Source organism: Mus musculus, chromosome X, assembly GCF_000001635.26.
Source record: "Mus musculus strain C57BL/6J chromosome X, GRCm38.p6 C57BL/6J".
Lineage (NCBI taxonomy): Eukaryota > Metazoa > Chordata > Mammalia > Rodentia > Muridae > Mus > Mus musculus.
In genome coordinates this window covers 142,858,483-142,884,638 of record NC_000086.7, presented here as the reverse complement: position 1 = coordinate 142,884,638, position 26,156 = coordinate 142,858,483, and the positions used below count along the sequence as shown (strand labels likewise).

At 38.9% G+C, this 26,156-nt stretch overlaps 1 protein-coding gene across 1 annotated transcript in view; it reads left to right on the top strand.

Annotated features, from left to right (window-relative positions):
- The window catches only part of Ammecr1 (Alport syndrome, mental retardation, midface hypoplasia and elliptocytosis chromosomal region gene 1), a 115,581-nt gene that overhangs the window by 82,088 nt on the left and 7,337 nt on the right, over positions 1-26,156 (top strand). Inside the window, exons 3-4 of the mRNA NM_019496.4 lie at positions 6,415-6,529; positions 25,668-25,758. Of these exons, the coding sequence (NP_062369.1) occupies positions 6,415-6,529; positions 25,668-25,758 (206 nt within the window). The remainder of the gene's footprint in view (positions 1-6,414; positions 6,530-25,667; positions 25,759-26,156) is intronic.

Below are 26,156 nucleotides of genomic sequence, written 5' to 3'. Positions count from 1 at the left end.
TCTTCATTTTACAAATGAAACTTCCACAGATTAAGATATCACAAGGCTAGTATGCGGTGAAGCCAATATCCACATGCAAGGATTTCTCATTCCACAATACATTTGATTCTATACAACTATAAAATGTTTCTTATGTGTTAACTACAACTTCAGGTTTGCATTTGAGGTGCTCTGTCTAGTGGCTCCACCATTAAGACATGCTTTCAGTGATTGCAAAGAGATATTCAGCCTGGAATATAAACTAAGTTTTAAAATTCTAAGTATTTTAAGAAGTAATTCATTGAGAGACAAGTGTAAAGGTGCTTGCCTGTAATCCCAGCATTTGGACGGCTCAAGCAGGAATATTGTGAATTGGTAGTCAGCCTGAGCTGCAGAGTAATACCTTGTCTCAAGAAATTTAACAAATTGGGTGGGGTGATGCATGCCTTCAATCCCAGCACACCTTTAATCCTAGGCAGAGGCACATGGACCTTTAAAATTCAAAGCCAGCATTATCTACATAGGCCTAGCTAAATAGCCCTATCTACATAGTTCCAGGCTAGCTGGGGCTACATAGTGAGACCCCGTTTCAAAACCAAAACCAAACAAGAACCAAAACAACAACAGCAACGGAGAGCTTACAACTAAAGTGAAACCATAGTGCCCTCATTTAGATGAGGGAGAGCTCCATGGAAGATTCTAGTCTGCGTCAGCTCATTATTAGATTGCAGCCACTTGAAATCAGAAATAATCTCGTTTTCAGTTTTGCCAAAATGGAAATTGTTCGTGGCCATATCATAGTCTGTTTTCCAAACCCACACAGTCTTTCCTTCCCAATGTGATGAGAGTACTGTTCTTACTGTGTGTAGTAATGGATGACTCAAACTCATACTGAGTCTTAAAGATGAACCTGACTCATGCAGTGAAAAATAAATTATCATTTGCTCTGGTAGGATGTAGTTTAAAGACTTTCATCAGAAAAAAAAAGAAGCAAAATTTAAAACACGATTTCATGTTGTTTGTTTCCAAAAGCAGAGTAGAGTAATCCAGCAGCAACTCTACAGAGAATGTGTTATGTGGACGTTGCACAGGAAGAAATGAGGTATATTTGCCATGTGCACATTTAGCCATCTGCTTCTTTAGGTAGCATACATTTGGCACTCTTCATCTTGCTCGACTAAATCAAATTTGCAGCCAGTTCCTCTAGTTTGCAGCATACAGAGACAGATTCTGATGATACTCTTGCCCCAGGAGGAGATTTCTGATGGACGGCTATGACTGTCTCAAAGAACATAGGCTTTTACAACAGTATTTCCTCTTTTATTTTTTGAGATTATAATTTAAATATATGTAGGTGTTTTAAGAATCCAAGAACCCCAATAAAAGACCAATTGGGTGATAGCACTCTTGAAGGCTAAATGAATTTCACAGGAGCCAAACAATACCTAGCAACTGGTACAGAAGTTCCTAGGAGGTTCCTTGTTTGTACCTTTGCATGTAGGTCTCTACTGGAGACTTTTCTCGGTGTCCTCCGTGTGTACTCTCCCACCCATTTCCTCATTTCTTTTCTTTTCCCTCCTTTCAGCCCTCTTTGGATCCCAGACCTGTGTTCTTTTCTCCATTCCTCATGAATTGCCCATTATCATATAACACTAAAATGGGCATCAGAGTTCACCAATAGAAACGTCTGTTAAACAGCCAGTAAGTTATCTGTAAAACTGTTAAGGAAAGAAAGAACTGTGGCCAGGCAACAGTAGACATATGGCATAGAGTTGGAAATGTCCTTTCCCTGCATAGGCAGTCAAGGTCACTTTCATCTCGCTTGTTGGCAGTGTGCTTAGGTTTGAGCATTACTTCCATGTTTGCATTTTGGTTTGTGTCCCATTGTTTCTTGGTTTTGAAAAACTAAAACACACTACTCAGTGAGGAAGAGAAGCTCTGTGTAAATTTTCAGATGGGGGTTTAGGATTCTAGTTCTCTACGTTTCTGAGGTGCAAAGGTGTTGCATATGCATTCTGTTCTCAGGGTCCTAGTGCTGCCTGGGAATGGCAAAACAAGGAATTTCCTAATGGTCTAAACCTCTCAGAAAGAAATGGAAAAAGCTAGTTCATACACACTTCACTTGCTTCTCTTTTACCCAATAGCAGTGCTTAGTTGCGGGTTTAATAACTTGTGCTGCAATATGACTGTCAGTAATAGGAAGCCCCTGTCACTTTGGTAACTTCCGACTGCTTAAGTTATTAGCCAACTGACTCTGTTTCAGGAAGCGAATGGCTGCCTTGCCAGGTGCGTCCCAGTCATTCCTGTTGTAAGTAAGAATGTTATTTAGGATGAGCCTTGCAATATCTAATGTTGTGCCCTTTTCAGCAGTGCTTTATTTCGTTTTTAGCAAACACCCTCACAAACCTCTTGATTCCTTGATAGCTAAAGTCCCATTTTCTTAACTTTTTCGTTGAAGTGCTGCTTAACATTAGCTTCTAACTGACAGACATTAACACTGCTTCTCACTTAGGTGAAATGTGACCGTGGCAAGGTGCCAGGTCCAACTGAATACATTCAAATTTGGTGTTTGAACTAAATTGTGTTTTAAATTCATCACCATCATATGGTTAATGGGGCAACCAGCTGATTTTGTTCATAAACATTTGGTTATTTTCCCTAGGACTATTTAAACATTAGAGAATGGCTTCCTATCATTTCAAAGAGAATTTCATTATCAGTTTACTAGGAAATCCTCCTGTTGAATTCTTAAGCGCCCTCCAATTTAAGTTGGCAGATACTTGTTGGGTATAAAATGTTTTTAGTGAGCCAGGCGTGGTGGCGCACGCCTTTAATCCCAGCACTTGGGAGGCAGAGGCAGGCAGATTTCTGAGTTCAAGGCCAGCCTGGTCTACAGAGTGAGTTCCAGGACAGCCAGGGCTACACAGAGAAACCCTGTCTGGAAAAACAAAAACAAAAAAATGTTTTCAGTGGACACTATTCATCATTTATTTTTGTGGAATTCCAGTGGCCAAGAAGTCTAGGAATATTTGCCATTTGGCTACTAATGAATGCAACTGAATTGATTGTTTATATTTTTTTAGGCAGAGACAGTACAGGTTTCAGATCAGAATTGCCAAGTAAGACAATTGTTTTGTGTTCCAGTTAAAATGTATAATCTATTCAAAGGTGAAGACTAACGTGTGGTTAGTAAAGGGAATTTTTGGACTTGAGCCTAAAAATCTGGGTTAGAGACTTACCTCCGTCTTTGGCTTAGCTGGATCATCTCAGCTAAGTCATTGCCCAACTTTAGAATGCAGCATCTTCTCCAAAGCCCTAGCTTTAACAGTGTGTACAGAGTATTCTGAAAGGAGCCTGGCTGAGGGAAGCTGAATTCTCTCGTGTGTAAGCTATCCACACCAGCTTGGCAGCTTGGCAGCTCGGAATTTGCATTGAGAGCCATTGATGTTTCTTTGCTCACAAGTTTAATGAAAAGTTACTTGGAGTTGGGAAACAACGTGACTACTAACATTTCCGTTTGAATTTTTGATACAATCAGATGGTCCCCCCCCCCCCCCGTGCCTAACATCCCTTTACTTCTCATGTCGGAGCTTTGCAGCACTGTGCTTGAGCCCTAGGACAGTGACGTACCATGTCATCTTCTATCCGTTCTCACCTCACTCTTGTTCTAGAGCTTTTCTCTTCAGCTCTAGAGTGACTGAGCAGCAAGCGCCCACAGCATGAGAACAACTTGTTCCAGTTTAGGTACTTGAAAATACTAATCCATTTGAAATAGGTTGAATTTTACTGGCCTTGAATTACTCTTTTGTTGGTCAGTTTAGGAAATAACACACACTACAAAGTATTGAGAAAATAGCTATGTAATGACTTCATCCCATGTATTCTTTTAGTGAAAAAAAAAAAAAGATCTGGATGCAAAAAGTTTATGTTCTTAAAACAGACCCAGAGTTATTATACAAAATGGTGATTCCCATGGTGGGAACCATCTGATTATATTAAAAATTCAAACGGAAATGTTAGCAGTCACATTTTTTTTCACCCATCTCCAAGTAACTTTTCATTAAACTTGTGAGCAAAGAAACATCAATGGCTCTCAATGCAAATTCCTGGAGAAATACAGTGGCAGTGAAAGCCTAGCAGGGCTCTAAGGGATCCCAAAGAGATCAACAAACAAGCAAAGCAGGCCCAGAGTTCTTAGAGAAAACAACAAACAAAGCAGTAGATGAGCACAGTCTTGGTGAGGATGTTAAAATCAGGGACCTCCATATGTCGGAGATGGGAATACACAGTTATGCAGGTCTTTGTGGGAACTCTTAGTCCCTCACAAAGTTAAAGACAGCATTACCTTTTTTATTTTAAAGGTTTGCTTATTTGATTTAGGTGTTTTCCTTGTCCTCTAGGCTACTGAGCCATCTTTCCAGCTCAACAGAATTACCTTAATTACCTTAATGACTAGTCTTTACTAGTATTTACCTTAAATGCTAGTAGGTATGTACCCAAGAGAAGTGAAAAACTCATGTCTTGATTAAAGCTGATGTAGATATTCAAGCAGCATATTTCATTTCTCTGTATTTTTCTCTGTTGTAAGTCTAATTCTACATACATATGTGGCCAGGAACTGGAGGGGCGAGGGGGCTGGGAAGTTGTGGTTAATGGGGATAGTTTTTCAGTTGAGGAATCTGTGCATTTCTGGAGCTAGGTGATAGTGAATGCTACATGAAACCGTGAAGATACTTAATTCTACAGAGACATAGATATGTACAAATGGTGAAAACATTAAGTTTCGTGCATACTTTACCACAATAAAACTCCCTCCCTAATTCCCAAAAATACATTTTATGATGCTAAGTATAGAGGGTTTGTTCCTTTCCTTATGTCCTTTTTAATGAGAAAACTGAAAAATGTGATTGGCCTTTTAATTAGCTGGGGATACTTCTGCACAATGTGTTAGCATTTTATTCCAGCATTTGTGTGTAAAAGGTGGTTAAAAATATGTCTTCAACTTGCCTTTGGATGAGAACTTGAGAACATTTTTAAGATCTTTATTGTCAGTAGGAAAATAAAGGGAGCCAAACCATAGGGCATTTATGTTGTTAAACTGTAAAACAGTGAAATGCTGCTTTCAGAGTAAGACTTTGCAATTTCCTGGTTTTCTTGGTTGATTTTGGCTTCTTGAGTGACATGGCCATTTCTACTGTATAAATATGTAACATCTCTGCATCTTCCTCAGAGAATCTTCTTTTGTATAGTTAGATGGGAGGAGCACCAGAGTGCACTGAAAATACAAATGCAGTGAGTTTCAGAATGCCAAGAAGGGTTAGAAAGTGGGGGAAAGGTGCAAAGCGAGAGCCCATTTAAAATACAAAATGTACAAGGAGTCTGCATTTTGGCTGAGTCAGTTAAAAGGGAATGAAGTTCTTTCTGAAGGCTGTGGGACTTCCTTATGTTTCTGAGTTTGTAATCTATGAGAAAGAAACAATGAAAAGGTTTTCTAAGATACTGGGTCAATAGTTTGATCCATATGTTAGATAATCAGAGGTGTGTTTTGCTTGACCAGGAAGTGGTTTCGTATAAAAGCACAGGGCATATGGTGTGTGTGACAGGCAGGGAGACAGTAAGAGGGGGTGGGGACGGTACTGTTGATTTAGCTCTTCTACTCTTGGAAGAAAACCATTTTCATCCTTTACAAGGGTCTTTCTGGAGTTTGGCACAGTGGCACTTGATTAAAGGGTCTAATCAGAGTTGATGTACTCAGAACTCCACTGATGGGGTTAATGGCCTCACTAGCTCCTCCTAATCAGACCTCCGTCGCACACACGGGCCCTTTTCCTTGTCCTTCCAGAGCTTTTGAGTCCTGTCTTCCGTTGCCCTTTGTAGGGCACATGAGATCCTTGTATTTTGAAGAGACTCTGATTTGAATGATTATTTTCTTTTACTTTGATTTTTTTTCTGTGATGAAAAAAATCATCTTTTTGAGTTATTTAATGCTCTGTGGTAGCCGTTGCAAGTTGTATTAATGTTTCTCTGTTTTACAATGTGATTTCCTCTATGGAAGAAAATCATGTGTGACCAGTCATTGACTCGGAGGTCTTCCAGCATGTTCCCACTACTCTAGTTTTTATTTTCCTCTAATGGAAAAGACAGCATGTTCTGCATTTACAGATGATCCAGAGAAACAGAGAAAGTGCTCTTGAGGAGGTTGACTTGAACCTTCACTCTTTCCAGCTGAAGTGGCCACGGGATTGGCCAGTAAACAGACTCTGGTAAATGAAGAATACTGACTTCTAAAATGGCCCTTGATGACCACTTGTGCACCTTTGATACAGTTCTGCTGCTTCTTAGTTATTTACCTGATTCAAATGATTGCCAGTATTTGAACTGAACGTAGGAACTGTCATATCCAGTGATGGCTTTAATCTCCGCTCTCTTCAACAGTGCCCTTAAAGACAGCCGTTTTCCACCAATGACAAGGGATGAGCTGCCAAGGCTTTTCTGCTCGGTGTCTCTGCTCACTAACTTTGAAGATGTTTGCGACTATTTGGACTGGGAGGTAAGATTATAGACACGTTACATGAAGGTGACTCCTGAGTAGATGTTAACAACTTGGACCATAAAGTGAAGCTTTCCATCCATTCTTACCCAGAAATAAAGCTCCCCGCGGAACAATGAGATATGATTGGCTTTTTTCTTTTTTAAGGCAACTATACCCTGTGCTGTTAGAATCTCGAAACTGAATTTGGTCTTCACTTTTATGCTAGCTCACCTAAGCACCCAATAAAGGCTGTTAATAAGTAGTGAGAAGGAGTGCCTGCAATCTGTTTCTCCCTGCATTTCCATTCCATTCTAGTGCACTGTACTGTATGTAACTGCTACTGAGCATTTAGACAGTCTGAGTATACATGTTAGAAAGGAGCAGCAAAAGTTAGCATAATTATTATCATTTGGGGGAAAGAAGTTTGTGACAATGGCAGTAAACTAGAATGAAATAATGTGAGTTTATTCCTGGCTACATTAATATAGACATTTGAAATTACAGCAACAATACTGTTCTATCTAGGGTATGTCTGTGCATTGCTATTATCAGAGAAACCTACCTTAATCATATCTTTATTTGACTTTACTGTGTGGGAACTTTACTAAGCTCTCATGGCGATTTACTTTGGAGGTTAAAATTGCTGAGTGGAGGTCTTGCCTGTATTCCTGAATACCAGCTGTGTTCTCGGCTTTGTTGTACATGTACAGAGGGGCGAGATAGGCTCTTTACCTTGATTCAGAGAGAAATTTATATATAAGGTATGAAGAAACGTGTGGGGGAAGATTGAAAACAAGGGAAAGATGCTGATAAATAGCATCCTCTCACATACCACTTAGAAACCGAACTACTGTACCCTTCCAAGAGCCTTTCAGTCTACTGCTGTTTTCGAAGAATCATTCCTATTGTTACTGAGACAGCCTTGTAACCAGATCATTGTCTTCATAGTTAATTGGACTTGAATTTTATTTTTGTTTTTTTTTATGACTTCTTGGACTACAGATAGTTGACTTCACCATAGTTTACTTCTTCTGGGTACAGAATAATATTCTGGAGATCTGTCTCAGAAGATCTCTGATCTGAATTATTTTTGTGACACCAGAGCTATTTTATAGCTTTTTGTATCCGAAGATGATGAAAGCAGCCCCTCTGGGTTTTCTCATTGGCTTTTTGTGTCCTTATCAGAAAATGAAACCATCCTAGGATCTTTATAAAGGAAGAAATAAAATAATTTAATAACAGTTATACTAGAAAGTTTGAAAAGTGTCAACCCCTTTATAGAACGGAAATTCCCTACTTTCTTTTTGTTAAGTCTGACATTCCAATTTGATCCCCCTTTCCTCCTTCTTTTCCCCTTATCTTTCAACCTTTTTGTTTGTTTGCTTGAGATAGGCTGTCACCATGTTGTCCAGGCTGCCCTTGAACTCAAGATCCTCTTACCCTCTGCCTTCCTAGCAGCAGGACCACAGGTGTGCTTCACACCATGAGTGCTGTTGTTGTTTTGTTTTGATTTAATGGTTCCAATTGACGTCCCTATTTATGAACATTTACTATGCTCTGTATGGCTATACTTTTACTGGTTTGGAACTGTTGCTTTTTTTTTCTCTAGCCAGAGTTTAATTTTTGCTCTGTAGAGTAGAAAATGCAGTGTATATAGTGGTGGTGTGGGGGGCGAGAAGCAGGGAAGGCCTCAGATGGAGGGGATGACCAAGCTACAGAAGCACTTCTACCCTCATTGCAGCCACTGAGTTGAAAATACAGTGCAGCATGGGTGAACACATTCAGATGTCTTATTCACACGTGCTTGTTCAGTAGTGTGTGTATGTTTCATGGGAAAGAAAAAAATTGCGACTCCAACAACTGATAAGTAGGTAGGTAAGAATAAGCACAGAATTAGCAACAGCACCTGACATCACATCACAGGTTCTCATCAGCAAAAGCTCACCTCGCTATGTGGCTTTGATGTTCGTAAAATGTATCTGTTTTCTACTGGGTGGATGGGAAGTACAGCAATTGAAATATTAGCACTATGTATTTTGTCAAGTATTATTTATCTTTTGTGGTCACTATCTGTCAGCTTGAATTTCTACAAGAGTCAATATTCTTTCGACTTCGTGTTTGGGAACATACATTTTTTAACATTTTTTTAAAAAAATGTATTTATATGAGCACACTGTAGCTGTCTCAAACACACCAGAAGAGGGCATCAGATCTCATTACAGGGGGTTGCTGGGAATTGAACTCAGAACCTCTGGAAAGGCAGGCACTACTCTTAACCACTGGGCCATCTCCAGCCCTCAATATTTGTCTTATTATGTAACCTTCTCTTGTTAATTTAAAACAATACACATGGCTTGGTATCAGCATTTGAAAGTGAATTACACACTGCTAGAATGGTGGTACTAGGAGGAACAGACTGTCTCTTTCTGTGATTTCATCAGTGTTTCAAAGAAGACACTGGAAACTCACAAGAAGTATATTCTCAAAGAGTAACAATTGCATTTGTAATTATAAGAATGTGAGTTAGTTTTAGGTGTACTGTTGTAGTTGAAAATGGAATACTGTTCTTCTAGGAAGGATAGTCTAAAGGTTGCCTTTGGTAATTAATGAAAACCATTGCTATTTAAACAGAGTGTCAAAATGGAAGTAAACATTTTTTTTATTTATAAACTGATACAGTTCCACCCTTAGATATCTGCCCAAATTAATTCAAGGCTGATATGGAAACAAAATCCTGAACAAGAATGCTCATAGCAGTACTTTTCACAGTAATCACAAACTGAAAACCCAAGCGTTTATTAATACCTATGTCGATATCAGCCATAACCCATGCTTTAGCATGGATAAACCTAGGAAACATCATGTTAAATGAAAGAAGCCAGACATGAAATCTCACATACTGTATGATGCTACTTATATGAACTATCCAGAATAGACAAATCTCTACAAAGATTGAGGGATGGGAAAAGCATGAAAGGGAAGTGACTGCTTAGTGGGTACAGCATTTCCATTTGCAGTGGTCAAGTGATCCAATTAGTGGGTGTTAAATTTTACAAATGCACACACACATACACATACATTCGCTCTCTCTCTCTCACCCTCTCTCTCTTTCTCTCTCTCTCTTTCTCTCTCTCTCTTTTTCTCTCTCTCTCTTTCTCTCTCTCACTCTCTCTCTCTCTCACACACACACACAGAGACACATAGAGTTCTTTCTTAGTAATTTTGACTTATTTAAGAGAACTTAACTTTAAAGTATAAGAAGGAAACATAAGTCCCTCATAATCTTCACCCTTTTGCTTCTGAGAACAGTCAGGTCCTTGGTACCATCTATGGCCTGTACAGGCACATATTTAAGCAGATGCAGACTGAAAAAGGTTGGAAAACATTATTTCTATAGCAAAAATATACACTTCTGTTATTGCATTTAGATGCTCTAAACTGTTTCTTTACATCCTTTGTCTATCAATACATTTGCACGCTTAGTTACATGTGGTTATTAGGTAAAAGATGGCTTTGTATATTATTTAATTATATATTTTTGATCTTTCATTGTGAAAAATCTATTATGAAAGTTATAACCTTCTCTTTGAAAAATTTCCCACTGTCAAATATTAGACCTCTTTCCCCTGAATACAATACCCTATTTTCTGTATTTAGTTTTAACATAAAACACAGAGTCCTTATGGCATATGCTTATGCCATAAGGAAAAACAAAATTATTTTCAAATTTTTAAAGAAAAAATAAGATAGTACACTTGTTATAAGCAGAAGTTGGGATAACTGATGACATGTGTTACTTCAGCAGAATCCCTAATTAGAGGGATCCTTTAAAGGTATGAAAAGTGAGTGATTTAGGGAAAATCGTCATTAACTGATATGTTGTCATATCCACCTGCAAAGCTAAAATGATTGTTCAGTGAGGAAAATTCCAACACAATCTCCTTCTCACCACCACCGTTCTGTGTTCTTCCACTGACAGCGTTATGCTAATTCTAAATGACAGGATGATTGACAGACATGGCACTTTACAAAGAAAGCAAACCTCATGTAGCATGTTGGAACCTTCCAAAATGACACATAGCCTGCAAGTTCCACTGTTTGGGAGTTGTGTTTCTCCTTGAACCACTATGAAAGGATGTAAGACAAATGGCAATCAGCAGAGCTTGGTGGCTTGCTCTAGGTCCAGTCACCTCAGCTGCTCATTTTCAGGCTATTATCAAGGAATCAGATTTGTGTTTGTAGCACTGCTGTGGCATGCGTGCTACCAATGATTTTGTTGGGATCTAATGTACCACAGAGCTGACAGGAGTCAACATAGTTTCTAACTTATAACCAAGCATCTTTTACTTCTGAGCTTTAGAGGGAAGATCATTTCAAGGCATGAAGAACAGATGTTTTCTAATGTATCCTAAAGTAAAAGCTTAGATCATATTTAGATAAGTTAATGACAGTTGCATGAACTAGAAGACTTTTTCTTCTTTATCTGACTTTGAAGACAGCTTTTTGTGTGTGTTGTGTTGGGGGGGGGGTCACTTTTAGTATACCACACTTACATAGATAGAATCATCCCATGCTTAATGGAGCTGGCCAGCAGGATACTTGCATGGTTCTAAACTCTGTCCCTGGACTATTAAAGCTAGACCTTGTGTCTCTAGTCTCTCGCTGTCCCCACCTAATGTAACAAAGCATCTGTCATTGTATGTGAGCCTTGAGGACTCCTGCTACTCAGCGAGCTGTACTTCATTTTCAAAAGAACCTCTAATGCACACCTCTCCAGCGATCACAGTTCCATTTCTGATGTATCTGGCTGCAGTTAATAATAGGGCGCTTTGTAATAGCCTTCGTGAGAATAAACAGATGAGATGAACAAATTGGCTACTGTCATTATCCCCCCCCCCATATTTTAAATGCTAATATTTTCCTTTTCACTCTCCTTCCCCCCATAAAGGTTTCCATTTTTTTTAGATCCTCTTAATGTACAACTGAAAAACAGAGTCCCCATTCATACACAGATGGCTAGCATGACTCACAGAGTCACCAAGCAAAATGACTTCTAGTTGCATATATACAGTCTGTTTCCCCCCTTGCTTATTTTTCGTCAACTATGATGTACATTATGTTCTGTTTTATTTCTGCCTTAAATTCCTGCCTTTGTGAACACGAGACAACAACAAATAAAACAGTCTACCTAGATGAGGAAATTTCTCTCATTGATATTTAGAAGGACCTTGAGATGGAGTGGGAGATGCCACTGTGGTTATGGAAATGCAGTCCTTGTCCTGAAGCCCTGCTCTGAGTGCTCTATGGAGTGCTAGGGGCCATTGGGGAGGGAATGCTTTGCACTCCCTGGCCATCAGCAGAGGATTTGTTAGGAATCATCAAGGCCTCGGAGGGAGCAAGAAGCCTAACAGGGAAGCAAGCAGTAAAGCAACTTCTTAGAAGTGGATTTATCCCATAAATATATGCATTATCCATTTGGATCCTTAGTGAATGAACAACAGAGTCTGTTCTCAGGTTTCCTGCCTTCCTGTCTGTATTGTTTGGTGGAGGAAGTGTTTCTGTTATTTTTTTTTTTCCTCTTAGAATCTAGACTGTCTTCCTTCTCCTTCCCTGGAGGTTCAGTTACAGTTTTTTCATATGCACTTTGCATGTGTCCCAGCATTTAATTTTTTTCAAAGTGCTGCATTCTGAGGAAAAGGAGACTTGGGTTCTGTGACCTTTCTGGTCCGCAGTTTCTATACTAGGAAGTTGAAAGGGTTGGACTAAAGTCTCTTGACAGAGTGTAGTTCTGTGTCAGAGTCCCTTTTAAAAAATGGCTTCTGTTTTATTTTATATGCAGAGAATGAATCAGCCATTTAGAAATCATAAAAAGAGTTCCCTAACTTTTGAAATGGCCATTGTCAATGTAAATGTTGGCCAAAAACTGTCAAAAGAATCCAGTTTTTTAAAATTATGCATTCTCCATTTCATTTTCACAAAGAATTCTCTTTGGTAACAATGAAATAGAGCTATCAAAGCCTCTATTTCATTACTGCACCATTTCCTCCCTTAAGTCAGTATTTTACATGTAAATGTAAGTGCAACAGTTGCGGTAGGGAGATATTATTCCTTTTATAAATGGTATTTTGCTTTACAGAAGGACACAGTATACTTTCTTTATTGCCTTCCTCATAATTTCAAGATTAATCTATTTTCATAAATCCCAGCCCCTTATAACTGTTCAGAATCAAATCTCTTTTGTAAACTAAGCTAACTCGTATTGAGTCACATACTCAATGTACATTTAGAACTTGGATAAGATTTTTCTTAGCTTATCAGGCAGACATTCCCTACAGAAACTTGTTTAACCAGAGATGCCCTCTCCACCCAGCATTTGAAGAGTAAACTAAGCTCAAAAATATAAATTACTTGACTTCCCTCCTATTTAAATTCATCTCCTTTGTCATTTCTTTTTTAAAAATGGTAGGAACGCATTTCTATAACATTTGATGATAAGCAGGCTTTTTATTAAATGCCACCTATGTTGTCTGAACTTTGCATGGTAAGCTTCAGTGTGTTCAATTTTTCTGAATGCGTATTATAATTAGTCTATATGAAGTGTTTTTCCCATAATTACACTCTGAGCTGTCATTTGCTCACTGTAAACTTTTGAGTAAGAACATTTTCTATTATTGCAAATGATACATTAATATATTTGGCTTCAGAGCTTTTTAATGTACTACTTCATTAATACTGCTTTATTTCAAATCTTAACTGATTATTCACAAGTTCATGGGGGTTATTGTTAGTTCAGGTACTTTAGTGGCAAGCTACTAGGTAAAAATAAATGTTATATCTGATTTTTGTTAGTGAACTTTTATGGCTAAATTGACATGCTCATGTTCCTTATAGATAAGAGGTCTAAGTTTCCTGCATGAAGCAAAACTACTACAAAAGCTAAGAACTGGTCCTAAGAGACTGAACTAATTTATTGCTAAGCTAAAGTGACTAATTTACAGAGATTTGAGACCAGAGCAGCATATATATATTTTATTCAAGGGAACACTTGCAGTTATTGTTACATAACAAGAAAAAGTAATCCATTAACTGAGGTAGATGATGAAGGCAGGTTTTTATATTCAGCTACATTAAAATATTACTAATGCCCGAGTGATGAATATGTAATCAGCTATCTCTTTTGATTTATATTCTACAAAACTTCTCAAGAGGTATTCAGAGTGCTTGAAGACCCCGGTGTGTGATAGATAAAGGCAGCCTAATATGCACACCTTATTGACTCAGTTCAGGAGAAAAATGTTTTTAATCACTAAATTACTAAGTCACTAAGTTACATGATAATCATACTAGGAATTACAGGACAATCACACTACCTTTTCCTTCTTTATATTCTTCTAAAGAGAAGTTCCATATGTGCAGCTCTTCTTATATTCATGGTCACAGTTAGTTGTTAAAATTTACAACTTAAAAGTTACTAATGGTGGGGGAGGATATCCAAATTTCAGAAAGACTTTAGAAATTTGTAAATTAGCCAGTTTGTTAACCAGATAGATAGCTGCAGAACTTCAGAATTTCTACTTAAACTGGTGGGCAAAGAAACGCAGCCAACCATATGACCGAGAATGTAAATGGAGGATCTAGAGCATATGTAGTCTAAACAATGCTTTCAGGAGTACTGAATTTGGGGGTAAGAACACAAAATCTTACAACAGAATTAATCTAGATTACAAACTTGAAATAGGCGGACCCAGGTTTGAGATATTGTCATCTCTTACGTTCAATTTGCTTTTACTAGGAAAAGTCACCATTGTGGAAGGGAGCTGGAGTCAGGTAGAATCTCCTGTGATGGGAGGAGTTTGAGAGGGCAGTATAGAGCACTGTGGGTTTGTAGTATTTTTAGAGAAAAGAAGCATCAAGTTTTTCCACCTAGAAATCTGAGAGATGCAGACGCTGGGTCACATCTGTGGACTGTCCTGTGCAGCATTTATTTCTGGTCACACAGCCCTAGGCTTCTTTCTGGGTGCATGTGTATATCATCAGTGGTGCAAGCCTTGAAAGAGTTGGTAGTGTGCCAAACATCCCTGCTTCTCTCATTAAGAACTGAGTCCTTTCATTTACTTCAATGGTACTGGTATATTACGCCTGGCAGGTCAGTCTTTTGTGAATGGCCAGTAACTGGCTGTGTTGTTAATTACAAAGCATATTTTGCCAAATGATTTCATCCAAAAAAGCATGCCAAACAACTTTTAATTCTCTGACCTCCTGCTATATATTTCTGTATATTATTCAAGATGAACTCACTGGAAAGGAGTGTGGTGAGCCATGGCCATACCGTTAAAAAAAAAAAAAAAAAAAAGCACGAGGCTCCAAAAATGGGAATTAATGGAACTGGCCCTGCCAACAGACTGAGATAAGATAGCACCTAAGGAAACTGATTGATATTCTTGGCCCAAATATTATCAGGTGCAGATTTAATTTCAAAGTCAGGACTTTGGACATAATTTTAGACCCTAATGGTCAAAGGTTTCATGGAACCCATTCAACTTAGCTGGCACACATTTTATAGACAATTATACTCTTGCCTAGACGACTTTCTCTTTCTTCCATCATGTTTTAACCTATTCAGATTGTCTGCTCACTGATTAGGCTCACCAGTAAAAGCAGGATCCCTTTGTAATGCTGCTAACGTATTATAGGACTAGCACTTGCCTTACAGATAGACGAGGGTTTATTAAGCTTTGACTATGCAGCTGTAGAGTGCATAACATGGACTATGTATTATAATAGAGTGGGAGAGGGCACTTTTTTAATGCTCTTAGGTTGAGGGCCACTGCATTAGAGACTAATAATTTTAAGCGAAGCCACATTTCTAACAAGGGGCCAGATAATGAGGATAAATGAAATCTGTACTCAGTCTCAGGGTTCATTTCAGCCATTAGTTATAATCTCTTCCACCAAACCTTTTTTTTTTTTTTTTTTTTTTTTTTTTTTTTTTTTTAATTTCAACTGTTTCTTTTTTTTTTTTTTTTTTTTTTATATTCTTTTTTTTTTTTCATTTTTTTTTATTAGGTATTTAGCTCATTTACATTTCCAATGCTATACCAAAAGTCCCCCTTACCCACCCACCCCCACTCCCCTACCCACCCACTCCCCCCCTTTGGCCCTGGCGTTCCCCTGTACCAGGGCACACAAAGTCTGCGTGTCCAATGGGCCTCTCTTTCCAGTGATGGCCGACTAGGCCATCTTTTGATACATATGCAGCTAGAGTCAAGAGCTCAGGGGTACTGGTTAGTTCATAATGTTGTTCCACCTATAGGGTTGAAGATCCCTTTAGCTCCTTGGGTACTTTCTCTAGCTCCTCCATTGGGAGCCCTGTGATCCATCCATTAGCTGACTGTGAGCATCCACTTCTGTGTTTGCTAGGCCCCGGCATAGTCTCACAAGAGACAGCTACATCTGGGTCCTTTCGATAAAATCTTGCTAGTATATGCAATGGTGTCAGCGTTTGGATGCTGATTATGGGGTGGATCCCTGGATATGGCAGTCTCTACATGGTCCATCCTTTCATCTCAGCTCCAAACTTTGTTTCTGTAACTCCTTCCATGGGTGTTTTGTTCCCACTTCTAAGGAGGGGCATAGTGTCCACACTTCAGTCTTCATTTTTCTTGAGTTTCATGTGTTTAGGAAATTGTATCTTATATCGTGGGTATCCTAGGTTTTGGGCTAGTATCCACTTATCAGTGAGTACATATTGTGTGAGTTCCTTTGTGATTGTGTTACCTCACTCAGGATGATGCTCTCCAGGTCCATCCATTTGGCTAGGAATTTCATAAATTCATTCTTTTTAATAGCTGAGTAGTACTCCATTGTGTAGATGTACCACATTTTCTGTATCCATTCCTCTGTTGAGGGGCATCTGGGTTCTTTCCAGTTTCTGGCTATTATAAATAAGGCTGCTATGAACATAGTGGAGCATGTGTCCTTCTTACCAGTTGGGGCTTCTTCTGGATATATGCCCAGGAGAGGTATTGCTGGATCCTCCGGTAGTACTATGTCCAATTTTCTGAGGAACCGCCAGACTGATTTCCAGAGTGGTTGTACAAGCCTGCAATCCCACCAACAATGGAGGAGTGTTCCTCTTTCTCCACATCCTCGCCAGCATCTGCTGTCACCTGAATTTTTGATCTTAGCCATTCTCACTGGTGTGAGGTGGAATCTCAGGGTTGTTTTGATTTGCATTTCCCTGATGATTAAGGATGTTGAACATTTTTTCAGGTGCTTCTCTGCCATTCGGTATTCCTCAGGTGAGAATTCTTTGTTCAGTTCTGAGCCCCATTTTTTAAGGGGGTTATTTGATTTTCTGAGGTCCACCTTCTTGAGTTCTTTATATATGTTGGATATTAGTCCCCTATCTGATTTAGGATAGGTAAAGATCCTTTCCCAGTCTGTTGGTGGTCTTTTTGTCTTATAGACAGTGTCTTTTGCCTTGCAGAAACTTTGGAGTTTCATTAGGTCCCATTTGTCAATTCTCGATCTTACAGCACAAGCCATTGCTGTTCTGTTCAGGAATTTTTCCCCTGTGCCCATATCTTCAAGGCTTTTCCCCACTTTCTCCTCTATAAGTTTCAGTGTCTCTGGTTTTATGTGAAGTTCCTTGATCCACTTAGATTTGACCTTAGTACAAGGAGATAAGTATGGATCGATTCGCATTCTTCTACATGATAACAACCAGTTGTGCCAGCACCAATTGTTGAAAATGCTGTCTTTCTTCCACTGGATGGTTTTGGCTCCCTTGTCAAAGATCAAGTGACCATAGGTGTGTGGGTTCATTTCTGGGTCTTCAATTCTATTCCATTGGTCCACTTGTCTGTCTCTATACCAGTACCATGCAGTTTTTATCACAATTGCTCTGTAGTAAAGCTTTAGGTCAGGCATGGTGATTCCACCAGAGGTTCTTTTATCCTTGAGAAGAGTTTTTGCTATCCTCGGTTTTTTGTTATTCCAGATGAATTTGCAAATTGCTCCTTCTAATTCGTTGAAGAATTGAGTTGGAATTTTAATGGGGATTGCATTGAATCTGTAGATTGCTTTTGGCAAGATAGCCATTTTTACAATGTTGGTCCTGCCAATCCATGAGCATGGGAGATCTTTCCATCTTCTGAGATCTTCTTTAATTTCTTTCTTCAGGGACTTGAAGTTTTTATCATACAGATCTTTCACTTCCTTCGTTAGAGTCACGCCGAGATATTTTATATTATTTGTGGCTATTGAGAAGGGTGTTGTTTCCCTAATTTCTTTCTCAGCCTGTTTATTCTTTGTGTAGAGAAAGGCCATTGACTTGTTTGAGTTAATTTTATATCCAGCTACTTCACCGAAGCTGTTTATCAGGTTTAGGAGTTCTCTGTTGGAATTTTTAGGGTCACTTATATATACTATCATATCATCTGCAAAAAGTGATATTTTGACTTCCTCTTTTCCAATTTGTATCCCCTTGATCTCCTTTTGTTGTCGAATTGCTCTGGCTAATACTTCAAGTACTATGTTGAAAAGGTAGGGAGAAAGTGGGCAGCCTTGTCTAGTCCCTGATTTTAGTGGGATTGCTTCCAGCTTCTCTCCATTTACTTTGATGTTGGCTACTGGTTTGCTGTAGATTGCTTTTATCATGTTTAGGTATTGGCCTTGAATTCCTGATCTTTCCAGAACTTTTATCATGAATGGGTGTTGGATCTTGTCAAATGCTTTTTCTGCATCTAACGAGATGATCATGTGGTTTTTGTCTTTGAGTTTGTTTATATAATGGATTACATTGATGGATTTTCGTATATTAAACCATCCCTGCATCCCTGGAATAAAACCTACTTGGTCAGGATGGATGATTGCTTTAATGTGTTCTTGGATTCGGTTAGCGAGAATTTTATTAAGAATTTTTGCATCGATGTTCATAAGAGAAATTGGTCTGAAGTTCTCTATCTTTGTTGGATCTTTCTGTGGTTTAGGTATCAGAGTAATAGTGGCTTCATAAAATGAGTTGGGTAGAATACCTTCTACTTCTATCTTGTGAAAAAGTTTGTGCAGAACTGGAGTTAGATCTTCTTTGAAGGTCTGATAGAACTCTGCACTAAACCCGTCTGGTCCTGGGCTTTTTTTGGCTGGGAGACTATTAATAACTGCTTCTATTTCTTTAGGGGATATGGGACTGTTTAGAAGGTCAACTTGATCCTGATTCAACTTTGGTACCTGGTATCTGTCCAGAAATTTGTCCATTTCGTCCAGGTTTTCCAGTTTTGTTGAGTATAGCCTTTTGTAGAAGGATCTGATTGTGTTTTGGATTTCTTCAGGATCTGTTGTTATGTCTCCCTTTTCATTTCTGATTTTGTTAATTAGGATTTTGTCCCTGTGCCCTTTAGTGAGTCTAGCTAAGGGTTTATCTATCTTGTTGATTTTCTCAAAGAACCAACTCCTCGTTTGGTTAATTCTTTGAATAGTTCTTCTTGTTTCCACTTGGTTGATTTCACCCCTGAGTTTGATTATTTCCTGCCGTCTACTCCTCTTGGGTGAATTTGCTTCCTTTTTTTCTAGAGCTTTTAGATGTGTTGTCAAGCTGCTAGTATGTGCTCTCTCCCGTTTTTTCTTGAAGGCACTCATAGCTATGAGTTTCCCTCTTAGAAATGCTTTCATTGTGTCCCAAAGGTTTGGGTACGTTGTGGCTTCATTTTCATTAAACTCTAAAAAGTCTTTAATTTCTTTCTTTATTCCTTCCTTGACCAAGGTATCATTGAGAAGAGTGTTGTTCAGTTTCCATGTGAATGTTGGCTTTCTGTTATTTATTTTGTTATTGAAGATCAGCCTTAGTGCATGGTGATCTGATAGGATACATGGGACAATTTCAATATTTTTGAATCTGTTGAGGCCTGATTTGTGACCTATTATGTGGTCAATTTTGGAGAAGGTACCATGAGGTGCTGAGAAGAAGGTATATCCTTTTGTTTTAGGATAAAATGTTCTGTAGATATCTGTCAGATCCATTTGTTTCATCACTTCTGTTAGTTTCAGTGTGTCCCTGTTTAGTTTCTGTTTCCATGATCTGTCCATTGGTGAAAGTGGTGTGTTGAAGTCTCCCACTATTATTGTGTGAGGCGCAATGTGTGCTTTGAGCTTTACTAAAGTTTCTTTAGTGAATGTGGCTGCTCTTGTATTTGGAGCATAGATATTCAGAATTGAGAGTTCCTCTTGGAGGATTTTACCTTTGATGAGAATGAAGTGTCCCTCCTTGTCTTTTTTGATGACTTTGGGTTGGAAGTCAATCTTATCAGATATTAGGATGGCTACTCCTGCTTGTTTCTTCATACCATTTGCTTGGAAAATTGTTTTCCAGCCTTTCATTCTGAGGTAGTGTCTATCTTTTTCTCTGAGATGAGTTTCCTGTAAGCAGCAAAATGTTGGGTCTTGTTTGTGTAGCCAGTTTGTTAGTCTATGTCTTTTTATTGGCGAGTTGAGACCATTGATGTTAAGAGATATTAAGGAAAAGTAATTGTTGCTTCCTGTTATTTTAGTTGTTAAAGGTGGCATTCTGTTCTTGTGGCTGTCTTCTTTTAGGTTTGTTGAGGGATTACCTTCTTGTTTTTTCTAGGGCGTTGTTCCCGTTCTTGTATTGGTTTTTTTCTGTTATTATCCTTTGAAGGGCTGGATTCGTGGAGAGATAATGCGTGAATTTGGTTTTGTCGTGGAATACTTTGGTTTCTCCCTCTATGATAATTGAGAGTTTGGCTGGGTATAGTAGCCTGGGCTGCAGTTTGTGTTCTCTTAGTGTCTGTATAACATCTGTCCAGGCTCTTCTGGCTTTCATAGTCTCTGGTGAAAAATCTGGTGTAATTCTGATAGGCTTGCCTTTATATGTTACTTGACCTTTTTCCCTTACTGCTTTTAGTATTCTATCTTTATTTAGTGCATTTGATGTTCTGATTATTATGTGTCGGGAGGAATTTCTTTTCTGGTCCAGTCTATTTGGAGTTCTGTAGGCTTCTTGTATGTTCATATGCATCTCATTCTTTAGATTTGGGAAGTTTTCTTCAATAATTTTGTTGAAGATGTTTGCTGGACCTTTGAGTTGAAAATCTTCATTCTCATCCACTCCTATTATCCGTACGTTTGGTCTTCTTATTGTGTCCTGGATTTCCTGGATATTTTGAGTTAGGATCTTTTTGCATTTTCCATTTTCTTTGATTGTTGTGCCGATGTTCTCTATGGAATCTTCTGCACCTGAGATTCTCTCTTCCATCTCTTGTATTCTGTTGCTGATGCTCAAATCTATGGTTCCAGATTTCTTTCCTAGGGTTTCTATCTCTAGTGTTGCCTCGCTTTGAGTTTTCTTTATTGTGTCTACTTCCCTTTTTAGGTCTAGTATGGTTTTGTTCATTTCCATCACCTGTTTGTATGTTTTTTCCTCTTTTTCTGTAAGGACTTCTACCTGTTTGATTGTGTTTTCCTGTTTTTCTTTAAGGACTTGTAACTCTTTAGCAGTGTTCTCCTGTATTTCTTTAAGTGATTTATTAAAGTCCTTCTTGATGTCCTCTACCATCATCATGAGATATGCTTTTAAATCTAGGTCTAGGTTCTCAGGTGTGTTGGGGTTCCCTGGACTGGGCGAAGTGGGTGTGCTGGGTTCTGGTGATGGTGAGTGGTCTTGGTTCCTGTTAGTAAGATTCCTCCGTTTACCTTTCGCCATCTGGTAATCTCTGGAGTTAGTAGTTATAGTTGACTCTGTTTAGAGATTGTTCTTCTGGTGATTCTGTTACCGTCTATCAGCAGACCTGGGAGACAGATTCTCTCCTCTGAGTTTCAGTGCTCAGAGCACTCTCTGCTGGCAAGCTCTCTTACAGGGAAGGTGCGCAGATAGCTTGTATTTGGACCTCCTCCTGGCCGAAGAAGAAGGCCCAAAACAGGACCTTTCTCAGACAGTGTGTTGCTTTGGCAGTTCCCAGGTGGTACAGACTCTCACCTAAGCAGACTAAATTCCTAAGTTCCTTGGAGTCCCGGGACCAAGATGGCGACCGCTGCTGCTGTGGCTTAGGCCGCCTCCCCAGCCGGGTGGGCACCTGTCCTCCGGTCCGGAAGGTGGCCGGCTGTCCCCGGCCCACACAGGGTGCTGCCTCAGCGCCTCTGTGCTTCTGCCTGTTCCAGAAGCTGTCAGGTTCTCTGGCGCACCCTCTCACCTGTTCAGACTAATTTCCTAAGTTCGGCGGGTCCCGGACCAAGATGGCGACCGCTGCTGCTCCACCAAACCTTTTACTATGAAGCAAAATTGATTAATTTGCATCTATCTCTTTTCCCTGCACCCACATGCTTGCTGATAGAATGAACAAATAGAGAAATGGATGAGAGACCAAAGATGATGGGGGCTGAGACCCAGTAGACTCGGGGACACATAATCCCTAAACTGGAGAATCATGATAATACATCTGAGGGGTCAACATTAATCTTGACATGTAATCATTCAGAACAATGTTAAAAACAAAAGATTGTATAGTATCATTAGTAAAAATTACTTGCAATGGAAGGGCTCAGAATAAACATGACTTTCTCTTTAGCATGAAATAGAAATTTGTTGAACTGGTCTTAATGTTCTCTCAGCACACATAGATATAGGTCCCTTTAATTCCATATCCTCTTATCTATAAGTCTTGCATTTAATTTACTACAACTCTAGTTGATTTATAGTTCTACATAGCAAAAGTACACTCTTGATTAAAACAATATTATAGTAGCTGATAGACCTTGAAAGCATTTTTTTTCACAGACATTCTAATTATTTTAAAACTGACCTGCAGAGCTTCTAGTTGAAGCTAGATTTGTAAGCCTCCAGTTTTTGCCCACTTGGCCATATTTCTGAAGACTGGTACAGTCCATTAGGGATATATTGCCATTCTTTTCCTAGATGCGTTCTCTTTCTCCATCCTAAGTAGTTACTAAGGTAATTATAGAGCAGACTTAACTTCAGGGAATACCAATTCTCTTTGTAACTGATCAATATCTCATTGATAAATACAACAATAGCTGTGATAACACAGGCCAGCAAAGCAATGCAAGGGAGAACACATATATTTTTGCTTACAATTCCATGGGGCATATAGTCCATTGTAGTGAGGAAGGTAAAGTTGCAAGAGGATGGGGTTAGCACCTCACATTGCATCAGAGGTTGGGAAGCAGGGCAGAAAATGATCAAGAACTGTGGGACGAAGCTATAAAACCTCACCCTGCCTGTAAGGCTCTACCTTCTAAAGGTCCCCGACTGGAGACCAATTGTTCATACACAGGAGCGGGGATGCTTTCCACATTCACATCACAACAGTGATTTTTTTCAGTCGAGAAGACTTAGTTTGCAAAGCTGGTGATTTCCATAAGTGGATCAGAATTGGTTGTGTTCCACAGAGTACCAATTTCCACTCTCCTGCTTTGACTCTTCAATGTATCTGTTTGTTGGCAGCCATGGTCCAAACATGATTTAAAAATTAAAAAAAGCTATTTCTAAAAGAGTACCAAAGAAAACATTACTCCCATTCTCCGGGTTCTGCTAGTTGAAAAATGAGTCACCCTAGTTTGGGCTTCCTAGCTTTGTGGCCTATCTTCCTGACCTATTAAAACTTGCTTCACACCAAGCCGTTACTTTGAAATCACCATATTTATAGGAGCTTTTCCTTGTTCAAATCAGAGGAACCCAGAAAAGTGTTTTTCTTTTAAATCAAAGTGGTTGCCTGGGCCTTTTCACAATACAAAAGTAAATCAACAGTCTTGGTAAGTTTTATTTTGTTCAACATGTCCTTCATTTTGATCTCATATAAACAGGTTTCTCGAGAAACAATTTATTTTTTATTTTTTTAGGAAACGATTATTTTAATTACTAAATTACTAGGATTTAAAATCTCAAGAGATTTCTATAGAAGAGAATTGTGTTCTTATTTTTAAAAAAAGGATTTATATATCTAATCTACTCCTCCATCTGATTAATTATTTTTCTCCAATATGTAGGCGTGTGGTTTGTCCCACTTGCATGGTTGGTTAGTAGAGATTATCTGGTTTAACTAGGGTAGTAGTCACCGTCAGGAGTTGACCCTTTTCCAAACCATACTTGCTGAAACGTGATCTACCCTGTAATTCTAATCAAGTTTTCACCCCCTTCCTCACCCAAAGACAGTTAAATATTGCTCAACGTGCAGATAAGAAACCTGTCTCAGAGTTTTGACTAGACATCTTAATAACACCAAAATTATCTTCAATTTTAACATGACAGATTTTTGATAAATAGAGTTAAAGATTCAAAATTGACTCCGGTGAATGATAGAGGATAAATTACATGTGCTGTGTATTTTGAAGAACCAAATTATGAAGCATCTGATATTGTCACTGATCAGGAAGTTAGTATAGAGAAAGTATCAAATTTGTCATTGCCTTAGTGCTAAGTCAGATATTGGGGTGGTTGGTAAATGCCCTTCATCCTAGAAATATCTGGGAACTAGACACTCATATTTCCTCTCAGCAGTCCACAGTCACAGCCCATGGGGTCTGAGAGGCCTTACTGTGGTGGTTTTTAAACAGCTGTCCTATTGCATTTTTAGCAAGAGGAGATTTGTAAGAATATTGATATCAAATAGATAGAATAGCCACAGGGATACACTTTAATAAAAAAAAATGCAGTAATCGCTCAAAAGATCTGACAGGCTCAAGGGGTATTTGTATGAAGACAGGATGGAATCCATTTATCAGTGGACATTGCCTTCCCTGAAAACCTAGAAAACTTGTGCCTAAGGGCAGAAATAGCAAAAGCGGTTCTCGCTGACATGTTTCTCCTCTAAACCTTAACGTGTTTGCACACAGAGAACGCATAAAAGACTCTGTCTCCATTCATGTGCTCTAGAAGAAGCCTGTGTCCCAGGAATAGTGTGTACCTGCCTTTGCACTCACCCTCCAGTATGTTAGACAGCCTTACACTCCTCTTGGGAAGTCCTGATCCAAGGCAACTAGAGATATGGGAGAATGGAATAGGATCGTTGTCCATTTAATTTTTCATTTTTATTATCAGTGTTTTCAAAGAAGTTAAGAGCTTAGAATCTTTTTTCTTCAGCTTTGTGCACTATTCTATGAGGGGATGGTCAGCTTCCTTTTGATTGTATGCTAATTGAAGGGAAAGCATGTTGGTTTTGCTTACAAACAAAAAAAATAAAACAAAAAATATACTAGTAGCATATCTTCCTACAGCCAATACACTTCCTTTTTGGGTTTCAACAAAAGTTTCATACTTTAAAATGTCACAGTGGTACCTGAGCTAGGATAATAAACTATAGAATTGCCTTGTCCGAGGCTAATTCGAAGTCCTTATTGCTGTTACATTGAAGATACTATGCAACATACAGTCTGGTCGTTTTCATTCCTTTTTAGACTTTCCTTCTAAGCAGGGTCTCACTATGTAGTCCATGCTATGGAACTCACTGTGTAACATGGATACAACACTCCATATTTTTTTAGACTTATCCGTGTTGGTTTGCCTACATGTGAGTTACGGGTTTTTTTCTTTTATTGGATATTTTCTTTATTTACATTTCAAATGTTATCCCCTTTCCTAGTTTCCTCTCCAGAAACCCCCTATCCCATCCCAGGTTTTAAAGGCACTAGAGCTTGCAAGAGTCAGCGTAGGAAGTTTCAGAATACAATCTTAAATTGTGAATGTAGCTACTTGGGTTTTCCTCTAGTTTCCTTATTCCAGGCTGGGAGGTGTGGCCATCAACTATCCTACTGTATGCTACTGTATCCTACTGTATGTATGTTTGTTGCAGATTTCTAAACAAATAGTGTGACATATATTGGACACACACAAATCAGTGTTTTTGCAGGCTCTATGGATAGCATACTAGCCTTCCAATCCAAAATCAAAGCCTTGGAAAACAGAAAATGAATATCTACTCCTAAAGACAAGGGGAACGGGTTGGGGACTTAGCCCAGTGGTAGAGTGCTTATCTTAGCAAGCACAAGTCCCTGGGTTTGGTCCTGAGCTCTAGAAAAAGTAAAAATGAAAGGAGGGGGGAATTGCATTGGAAGTTAAATGATAACCTTTTCTTTCTGTTTCTATGAAGAAGTCTGTACTAATAAAACTGCCAATTTCTTTCAGGTGGGTGTGCATGGCATTAGAATAGAATTCATCAATGAAAAAGGATCAAAACGCACCGCCACCTACCTACCGGAGGTTGCAAAGGAGCAAGGTCATTGTTGTCCTTTATTTCATACCATCTAGTGACTAGTTTAAACACGCTGCAGTGCAGTCACTGACCTTGCAGTTATGTCTGATAATTGATCAACATCAAATTATAAGAACTGACTCTTCCATCACTGCCTCTGCAATGTCTGCCTCAAATTGGTTAATTACTCACATGGAATCTGCACCTTTCACTGATGTCTGACAGCATCCTCATAAGTGCAAACTTTTAAAATGGCACACATTTGTAGAAGTTAGGGGTTTATTTTAGGCAGCTGTTTGTTACTGCTTTGTAACACAGTTTTCCAGGCACCAGTGTGCAGTAATTTTGATGGCGTTAAGAGGCCTTAGGTTTAGAAACTACATCAAATGTAGTTTGATGTCATTCATTGTCAGTATCTAACA